Genomic DNA, 10,763 nt, shown 5'->3' with positions numbered 1-10,763 from the left:
AATTTTTATTGCATATATTTTAATATTTAAAATATAGTTTATATTTGAATTATAATTTAAAATATATTTAAAATTTATATTTAATAACAAATTATAATAAATTATTTTTTATATTTTTATTAAAAAATTAAAATTTTAATTAATTTTAATATTATTTAAATATATATGTATTACTTTGTAACACCATATCTAGAATTAATGTATTTGGTTTGAAAAAAAATTAACTACCCGACAAAAGAAATGATATTGTTTTTAAGTACAAAAGTTCAAACTTCGAAGACATAATATACTTCCTTCTTTTGTCTGAAAATCTAGGATGCCCTGGAAAAGACCAAAACACCCACCTTAAACCTCCAACAAATTTTAGACTTTTCGTAATTTAGATAAGGGTAAACTATAAAAATATTCACTTTTGTTTACCTCATATTACATTTTAGTCATTTATGTTTGAAATGTTACGTTTTAGTCACTTATGTTATTATTTTGTTACGAAGTGATCACTCTTCCGTTAAGTTCTGTTATCTCCCTAACGGTAATTCTACGCGGCAGTCCAACTAGATATTACTGAATCTGCTAATACATACTTTATCCGGATGAAGTATGTATTAGCAGATTCACTAATATGATTATATATATATATTTACGCATGTATCACATTACAAAAATAAAATTTTAAATACTTATACCTAATAAAACATGTATCTCATTACAATAATAGTAATTTTCCAAATAATTTATTGTTTTATAATTTTATTTCTTATTTAATATTTTAATTTAATTTTAATAATGCATATTTTATCCGGATAAAGTATGTATTAGCAGATTCAGTAATATCTAGTTGGACTGCCACGTAGAATTACCGTTAAGGAGATAATAGAACTTAACGGAAGAGTGATCAATTTGTAACAAAATAATAACATAAGTGATTAAAACGTAATATTTCAAACATAAGTAATTAAAATATATCATGAGGCAAACAAAAATGACTATTTTTTAGTTTAGCCTTTAAATAAAAGAATAACATTAACTCCGTCCATTTAGTCTTTGATATACCAACATAAAATCTCAAAATAAAGAAAAATTAAAGGCAAAAGTTACCATCGTTTTCTCATCCTCCAAACAGGCCCTGACTTGTCCCACTGGGTAATGGAGGGAAACGGCAGCAGAGCCGATGCCAAACTCCTTCTAGGAATCGCTAAGAAACTTCTCCAAGGCCGTCATTTCAAAGCCTCAAGAGATGTCGCAGTCCTCGCCCAACAAACCGATCCCCTCTTGGAAGGGCCAGATCAGATCCTAGCCGTCATCGACGTCGTTGTCGCCGACGTAAAAAGAATTAACGACCAACACGACTGGTACTCCATCTTACAAATCGATTGCCGTTCCCAAGACAACGATCTTATCGAGAAACAGTATCATCGCCTAACTCTCCTTCTTGATCCGGAGCAAAATAAGTTCCCTTTCGCCGATGATGCGTTTAAGCTCGTATCCGACGCATGGTCTATTTTGTCTAACAGCTCGAAAAAATCGGTTTACGACAAAGAATTTGACTCCTGTACGAGAATTGATTTAAGCACCGCCGGCGATCGTTCGTATCATGCCGGGGAATCAACTGTAAGGGGAGAAGCGCAAAATCAGGAACGCATGCAGAATTTGGAATTGCGAAAGGAGAATCAAAGGCCAAGAATGTCAACATTTTGGACAGCGTGTCCCTACTGTTATATGTTGTTTGAGTATCCTAGGATTTACGAAGGTTGTTGTTTAAGGTGCCAGAATTGCGACAGAGCTTTTCATGGTGTTCTCATTCAGACTTTGCCGCCGTTGATTCCCGAGAATGAAGCTTATTATTGTACCTGGGCGTTCTTTCCGTTATTGTCCAGTGGTCAGGAGACTGAAGTTGAACCTCCTCCGGGGTTTCCAGATAAGCGGCGAGGGAGTGAAAGAAATGATGGACGGGAGAGTGAAGTTAAAGCTCCTCCAGGGTTTCCAGAAAAGCGGCGAGGGGCTCAAAGAAATGGAGGTACTATGGCCTTGCCACCACCGGCTTCTGCTCCGACGACCACCATGAAGAAGGCTACCGAAAGCATCGATAATGTGGCAGGGATTTCGGGTGGGAATGTGTCCGATTTTGCCCCAAGGAAGAGAGGGAAGCCGAGGATGAATCCTCTCTGAGGTTTCGTAGGTAATGGATTATGGTTTTTTGGGTTTGGTTTATAGGCAACCTAACCATAATGCAGGAGTTCTTGCGGTGGAGACAGCCGATTTTGATGAAGGTTGAAGGAAGGATAATGCTGAGGCTGCAACTCCGATATATATGGGGGAGATTTTGTAGGTATTGTTGTAGTTGTTGATAGCTGTTTTCTTTGTAGATGTTAGATTGCTGTCGTTTACTTGCTAGAACATATGTATGATTATGTAACGATATGATATGTATATATATGCAATGTCTCAGGTCGGCAAGTTCTTTCACCATTGTTTGAGCAATTTTTACTTATTGGCATTTTAACTTCTTGCGAATCGAAATATTGGTTCATTCCATGTTTCATGGCTTAAATTACATAGTTGTTTGATGCATCATTCTGTGATGCACATTACAAACGGCAAATGAAATTTTAATGGTAATAGCATTGCTTGAATAGTCAAGGAGCTTGTTACTTAAAAGAAAACATGTTGAGAAAGATAAACGTTTCTGAATATTTTTTTCTGCAATCCTATAATCTTCTATTGCTTCAAAGTGCAGCCTGCAGCTTTTGAGTTGTATTCTCCCTAAAGCAGTGCGCCTTGAACAAGACTGCCTTGGAGCGACACCCCTGGAGATGCTCTCTCCCAAAGCTGTCCGCCTTCCCTAAATGAATCGTGATCTTCTCCCAGCGTAAGTTTGGTCCGTGTCTATGCTAGGATTAGTTTGGCTCTAGACATGCAAGAATGAACGCATGTGAAGCTCGAATCCCGCATTAGTAACATCACCAATGTGTTCCAGCTTCTTGCAGCAATATGTGAGCAGGGAGCATCAACAATAACCAAACCTTTTTCCATAACACTTCCAGCATGTAAATATATGTGATTGGATCTCCAAAAGTACAGGAGCTTGGCTAAAACTTGTAATCTCTAGTATTGGGGGGAAGAAACGGGGGGAACAAAATGGAAAGCAACATGTGAAGCGAAAATGGGCGCAACATCACCTATGTCGGGTACGTAGCTTTACAGATTCTGAACCATGTCGTTAAAGCCGCTAAACAATAATTAACACGACTTTGAAAAGAAAAATCAAAGGGGCTCACATTAATCTTCAACTTTGATTACATTCATGTCTTACTCGATTTTAGTTACTGAAATTAGTTAATTAACAATTTTCTTGCTTTTTAATATATTCCTTTGCCTCATATGCTAAAGTTATAATCCCATGCCGTGGACTAAAGCCTTTGCTATAAAATTTCATTTCACAATCCTTAATTTATAATGTACTTCATCTCCTATTATATATATATAATTAATATTAGGTACATCTATACAAGATCAATGATTCTCAAAAGAAAGGAAGAAAAAATAAGACACATGTCACTCTAGATATGCTAGTCCCAAAAGTTGGCACTTTCTTTTGTGATTAAATTTTTATTTCTATAGTTAGATTGGGAAGAGGGGAAAGATAAGAATATGATTTCTTTGTTTTGTTTAATGTTACCATGAGCTTTCGATTTTTTTAATAATTAAGTCTCTCTAAACATTTTGCATCCAATTGAGTTTTAAACTAATAAAAATGATCAAATAGACCCTTTGATTGACATTGACCATTAGTGTTTAACGACATGACGTGACCATTAATAATGCCACATTTTCATTGATTGATGACGTGATAATGTCACATTATCGTCTATTGCTATGTCAATAAAAAAATTAAAATTATTTTAATTTTTTAAAATAAGTGCATAATAAATCTGAACAAATGGTTGATTAGGTTCATTTGAATATAGAAAATTTGTAAAAATAATTTATCAAAAACCACAAAAAAATAATTAGAAAAAACCACTTATAAAAATGGTTAGAAATTAATTAACAACCATAATAAAAAAAGAAAAAGTTAAAGACAAGATTTTATCTAATGTTAACCTGTAGTAAAGCTATAGGTCAGGCTGGAATTCAATAATATAATATATGCTTCTTCCAGATTTCACTTTTAAGTCCTGTTTATTTCTATTATTATGATTTTATATTACATGTATTAAATTTCTTAGTTTTTATTTATACTTGAACGCGTGATACAGGAAAGAAAATAGCAACTGCTTAACCTATCTACGTTGAGTTTATACTAAAACAGTCGTCATGCAAAATACTAAAAACCTCCTCCGGTATATGTTTTTACTTTTTCTTCGTTATATGTGTTTTTAGAATATGACTTCAACAGCTGTAATTGTTCTTAACTTTTCAATCTTTCTTTTACAGCGATCAAATTGATGCCGTACTATATTTTAATATTTTAAAAATATAAAATATGAAAATAGTTAAAAATGAGAAACAATACTATTAATAATAAAGATGTTAAGAGTAATATAATGCATTCTAAGATAATATTTATATACTTTTTTTTATTAAATTTAATTCATTTCTAATAATTTTTATAAATAATTTTTCTAAATCTTTATGGTTTTTAATAGATTTTTTATTTTTTATTAACTTCTAATAATTTTTATAAATTTTAATCATTTTATAATTTTTTATGCTTTTTATAATTCTAGAATGAATTTAGACAAATTAGTGTCTAGATTCAATTGAATCTAGACAACCATTTTATTTAGATTCATTTGGCAATGCCAGCAAATTGTGATGATGTGGCACTACGATCGTAGGCATCTCAAAGAGTGCCGACAACTGATAGGAGGGTGTTTCAAATGTGGCTCTAAGGAACACATGTTGAGGGATTTTTCGAAGAAAGTCAAGGTTTCGCATATTCAGAGTTTTGCACCTACACTTGTGCCTGCTAAAGGTTGTGGCTGAAGTAGAGGTGGTAATGAGAGACAAGTTGGGTAGCGGGTTGTTACTGGAGGACCAACTCGAGTATATGCTATTAGGGAGCCATAGGATCAGGATTCAATCAACGAGATTGCGGGTATTTTATTTTTTATTTTTTATTTTTATTTTTGCCTTGTAATCGATCCCTTTATTCTTGTTGGTAGATCTAGGTCCTACGCTTTTGTAAATTTTGAGCTTTTTAGCTAATAAGTGGAGGATCCCAATAGAGACCATTAAATTAGGAATAATGATTATGAGTTCTTTAGACGAAAGTGTCATAGTGAATAGAGGAAACTGTTAGCAAAGTTACCAAAGGACAGTCTGTGGTAGTGAATAAGAACTTTAAGAAAAGCAATAGGAAGTTAAAAAGAATATGAATTAGGGTTGCGTAGCGGTAGTGCGATGGTTGGTTTAAAATAAGAAATAATATATTTTGTGATTAAGCAAATGACGTGTCAGCAGGAAAATTTCGAGAACGAAATTCTTTTTAGAGGGAGAGGTTTATCACATCCCAAAATCTTGCCTAGTGGTTTCGGGTTAGTAGAATCGAGTCAGTAAACTAGGGGTTAAGTCATGTATCAAAATTTAAGGTTGTAAGTGGGTAATTAAAGAATTAAAGTTACATATTCGAGTTTTTATTTTATTAACTAGCTTAAACCAAATTTTAATTTTGAGGTTTAATTTGAAAAAAAAATAGATTTTAATTAAATCAGGACCTAGTTGGGTAAGGAAAGAAATAGGGAGTGGCCAAAAGAGCAAATTGCCCAATTTTTTAAATTAGTCTCCTACAAGGAGAACACCCACCGTCTTCCCCTTCTTATAAAAAATCCTAGATCACTCAAAAGTTTCTAAAACCTAAAATTAGAGAGTTCTTTCAAAATTAATTAATTCCTTCATATTTATTAACTTCCCAAACACTAAAATAACCTTCAATTTCAAACAAAAATCGCGTTTTCTTTCCTAAATTTGTCATTGTTCTTATTGAGCTCAAATCCCGAATTAGAGTTGTAGTTCATCATTTTAATCAAATTAATGTAATATTTTAACTTTTAAGGGTTAAACAAAAAGTGTTGTTAATTCAAATAGAGTTTTAAATGATTATATTTAGGTTTGATATTTTTAAAGTAATATTGGATTCAAAAATGGCAAATCTCATAATCTTGAGTAAAGTCGTGTTTTCAAAGTGATTTTTGATTCATTCTAATTTAATTGGAAGGTATTTCATTTCAATTTGATAGTTCATAACCAAATTTTTAAGAATCAAACATTTTTCCCCTTTTTCATGTTCTTGAAAATTTGAATTTTTCGAAAATTTTAGAACCATGGATTTAGGTGAAATTAATGGTTTAAATATGAAATTAAATTATATTTAGGATGTTTGAAATTAAAATTGAGGATTAAATACAAGATTAGAACGTCAAATTTTCAATTTCGACAAAACTAGCTAATTTTTTATGGTGAGAATGAAAGGTTGTATTTTACGAGTTTGGAATGTCTTTGTTGTGTGTAAGTTTTGGATCAATTGGAAACCACTACGAGTAAGTCTAAAGGTAAGGAAAAGCTTGTTTGAGATTTTGGTTAGTAATCGGAAGCGTGAGCGGTGAGTGTTCTAGAGTTGCTGCTAATATGCGTGATTCTATAGTGTTAATTAAGAGCTTAGGAATAGTCTAAACGCCTATCTTAAGTTCCGAGTGTAAGGTTCTTTATACTTTTTGCCTTATTGTGAAATTTTTCCTTATGTATGTCGAGTTATGGAATGTGAGGCTATTATGACAGGTAATGTGTGAATATTTGAATGTGATAAATTGATTTTAATGCACACATATGTGGTCTGATATGTGATGGCTCAATGAGCATTATTCTGGCACTTAAAGTGAAATTAAGTGTGAATTCAATAAGTATGCATTGTGTACAAGTTTGTGATGTAAATTGATGAATATGAATAGAGATTATGTGCATTAAATCAACAATTAAAAATGTGTAATTGTGGATATTTTGGCCTTGTAATTTTTTGAAACCATTAGATATAGTTGACATACCATAGGATTGTGAGTACTCACTTTCGTGTTTTGTGATTTGGGCGTTGAGGCCCTGGGACAGGTTGGAAAGATAAGGGAATGTCGAGATAAGGTCCATACATCGAGAAATGTTGGTGTGCTGGAGAGTGTTTAGCTTTATGTTACACTTATGTGACATGTTAGACTTTTTGAGTTACTGGTGTGATGGAGATCTATTAATCCAATGTGTGGTGATAGAGTCCACTTTTATGTTTCATAATTTCAAGCTGCCAAACTATCATTATCTGAATTATGTATATATATGAGATATGTTGTGTGTAAATGCATGAGAATATATAAGCTAGACTTGTGAGATAATGATACATGAATATGTTATTTTGACTTAATGAAAATATGGTTGTGAATGTATCTTAGTATGCTCTTACTTAACTAATAATGATGTGTATATTTTGTGGTAATTATGAATATTCATTGAGCTTATTTAAGCTTACACACTCCACATTAAAATCTTGCAGATAGATAGCTCTTTCAGTGTGAGTGGAGTGGCCAAGTAAGTGATATAAGAAAGACAATAACCTTCATGTAGGTGGTTTTATAATTTTATTTTGGACACTTTGAATAAAGGCAATGTGGGTTAGAGTTTTAGTTTTAGTTATTATCATTATCTTATTTTACTATTTTAGGATTGGACTTATGGAATGTTGATGTTGCTTTTGGACTTCGCTTATGGACATTTTGATGTTTAAGATTGAGGTTGATAATGCATGTTAGGTATTCTCGATGAAAATGTATTGATATGGCATGACAAATGGTTAAAAGATGTTAACATGTTCGGTTAAATTAGACATTGATTGTATGTTGAGTAGGAATATATTTTGAGCATGAAAAACGTTTTAACTTGTTAAATTTTAGCATACTGGGTAAAAGTATTGATACTTGAGACCAAAATATCAATACCTTTTTGTTTAATATCGATACTTTTGTTGTTTTTCAAAAATTTTAAAAGTGGTCTTTATTACGGATAAATATATTTTTATTGTCGATTAAATGTTTAATTAGTCATGAACTCATCTTTAAATGTTAATTGTAGTAATTTGTATGTGTATAAGTTTCAATAGTTGTTGTAGCATCTTGTTACTCAAGTCCGGCGACCAGACCGAATAAGTAGTGTTATATTTTATGTTATCAAAGCTTAGGTTTTCTAACACTCAGACCTAAGTTGTCAATGCGTGGACCAGGGTTACGTAACCCATGTACCTAGATTTTCATAGTAATTAGACTGCTTGACTTGAATAGGTTTGAAATTATTATGAAATTGCTTATTTTGAGGGTAGGATTGAGAACACATTGCCTTTATTTTAAATGTTTTTTATTTCATGAATATGTCTTGGGTCATTTCCCGCTGATCTGCCGTAATTCGGTGTAGTAGATTAAACTAGTTTTCGCATTTAAGGAGCTTGAATACAAGCATTTTCATTACATTTTAGTTAAGTTTTTTTTTAGTTTTTCCTATATTCAATAAAATGTGCGAATTGAGTCTTTTATTGATCTTAAGGGCCCAATGAGGCCTAAGGGAGAGCTAATGTACTTCGTGAGTGTGCAGGAGACCATTAGAAGGCATTTTAGGCCGATACTGGACGTTATGTCGCAACACGGGAGATCCGATGTCGCAACATAGAGAGCATAATGGAAGACGTATGTAACTGCCTTTGATGTCGCGACACTAATTGAGGATGTTGCAACATACCCTTGAAAATATCCCAAAGAGGAGCATACTGACTTCTATGTCGCGGCATCGACTCTGGGACGAAAATTAAACATGAAGTAGGGGCATTTTGGTCTGCACAATCAAACTTAAAGCTCAGGAACGTCAGCTGACTTAGGGTTAAGGACGACGGCAACCTGAAGGCTATAAATAGGCTCCTTTTGCACATGTTATAGACAACATTTCATTAGCTTAGATTATTTCTTTAGATTTAGTTTCGTTTTCTTTCTTTTAAGTTTTTCAGAGTTTAGTTTATTTGTTCATTACTTTCCTTCAAAAGACCTGATTTGTAAAGATGATCAACTTATAGAGATTCATGCTATTATTTATATAAATCAGGCTTTTTTTAAACTCTACACTTCAATTCATTCACCATGTTTTATTCTTCCATCTATTCCATATTGTTTATGAAACCCACGAAGAACTAATCCTTCTAAGAGGGATTAGCGAGTGGAGGCAGGACCTATTAATTGTTCTGTAGGGTTACTCAACGGATCAATTGTTTGGGAAAGGAATAGCGTGAAACAAACCCTAGGCCTAACAACCCCGAGAAATCATCAATGTGGGAATTAATCCAAAATTGATATTGCCAATTCGTGAGCACTTGCACCAACTAATCCTTCTAAGAGGGATTAGCGAGTGGAGGCAGGACCTATTAATTGTTCTGTAGGGTTACTCAACGGATCAATTGTTTGGGAAAGGAATAGCGTGAAACAAACCCTAGGCCTAACAACCCCGAGAAATCATCAATGTGGGAATTAATCCAAAATTGATATTGCCAATTCGTGAGCACTTGCACCCCAAGCCAGCTTGGACTATGAAGTCGGAAAATAAGTAGTCCTTGCTAACTCGTTATGTTAGTGGAAGATCGAAAGATCCTACTAGGGTAACAACTAGTTGGTTAACGAGGAACCCAAAATGACAGTTGATTGGGACTGCTGAAGCAAACTAATCACCTATCATCAGATTTGATTCATTCTACTTTTTCTATCTTTTGAAATTTAGTTTTCTTTTATATTATTTTATTTTTATTATTAAGTACTATTAAAATCCCAAAAATATCTTATTTACGTTTCCGTACTATTCTATTAAAATTTAATAAAAAATACTAATTATATATATTTCATACACTATATTTTAATAAATTAAGTTTTAATTTTTTTTCAATAATTTAAATTATTATTTATTCAAAAATTAATGGTATTTATTTAAAAAAAAGTTGCATTTGTTTGTTTTTAATTTTTAAAGGTTACTTTAATAATCAATCAAATTAATTTTATTTATGAAAAATTCAATTCTCTTTAACATTTTAAACAATTAGAATTATAATTGTTTCTTTTTCTAAATATTGTGATGTAAGTAATTCCAAAAAGAAAATCATACGATTTCTTTTATTGAAGCACTAGCTTGACTATTCTCTCTTTATTTAGGAAATGATGTAAGCCTTCAAAATATTATTATTAGAGGAGGCTCTTTCACTGTCATTATTTGAATGAAAGGAGAAACAACAATTAGGAAAATCAGTGAAGAAACATTAAATGAAACTTTATCTTTCTTCAGTTCTTCCTTCAACCACCATGAAAATGGAAAACAAGGGATAGAATTTGAATCCAAGAAGCACCTAAAGAGTATTTCTCTTTTGTTGGAAAATGGCCAATCTTTTATGTAAATGATGTCATTTTTTGCATTAATGAAATCTTTAGAATTTTGGGAAAAAGAATTGTTTAGAATTTTAATGGAGGTAGCAAAATGTTGGGTAGAGATTTTAACATGATTCCCATCATCGGGAATCATTAAGTAGAGTAAAATTAATTGTTTACCCAGATAAGCATAAGGTTTTTAAAATTTTTTAGAAGGATCTAATATAATTTTACATTATTTCAAGTCATGATACAATTTTGAATTAATTATTTTTAAATGTTATTTCACCATTTATTAATTATTTTTATAATGCTTTGATTTTTTGGAAGTTACAA

The 10,763-nt window shown here is 32.1% G+C and overlaps 1 protein-coding gene across 9 annotated transcripts; it reads left to right on the top strand.

Annotated features, from left to right (window-relative positions):
• Positions 1 to 1,055: 1,055 nt before the first annotated feature.
• LOC107951123 (uncharacterized) lies at positions 1,056 to 9,138 on the top strand. 9 transcript variants are annotated; one of them, XM_041082956.1, is made up of 5 exons: positions 1,056 to 2,325; positions 2,733 to 2,869; positions 2,978 to 3,188; positions 4,810 to 5,101; positions 7,538 to 9,138. In XM_041082956.1, the coding sequence occupies exon 1, from the start codon at positions 1,147 to 1,149 to the stop codon at positions 2,167 to 2,169; it is 1,023 nt and encodes a 340-aa protein (XP_040938890.1). In that variant the 5' UTR covers positions 1,056 to 1,146; the 3' UTR covers positions 2,170 to 2,325; positions 2,733 to 2,869; positions 2,978 to 3,188; positions 4,810 to 5,101; positions 7,538 to 9,138. The 9 variants fall into 9 exon arrangements, with proteins under 9 accessions (XP_040938890.1, XP_016741544.1, XP_016741543.1 ...); XM_016886055.2 differs by having other exon boundaries at positions 1,056 to 2,329; positions 2,738 to 2,869; positions 2,988 to 3,188; XM_016886054.2 differs by having other exon boundaries at positions 1,056 to 2,329; positions 2,738 to 2,869; positions 4,842 to 5,101.
• The last annotated feature ends 1,625 nt before the right edge of the window (positions 9,139 to 10,763 follow it).

This window comes from Gossypium hirsutum, chromosome A02 (assembly GCF_007990345.1).
Source record: "Gossypium hirsutum isolate 1008001.06 chromosome A02, Gossypium_hirsutum_v2.1, whole genome shotgun sequence".
Classification (NCBI taxonomy): Eukaryota; Viridiplantae; Streptophyta; class Magnoliopsida; order Malvales; family Malvaceae; genus Gossypium; species Gossypium hirsutum.
Note: the sequence above shows the minus strand (reverse complement) of the source record. Positions and strands in the feature narration are given on the sequence as shown.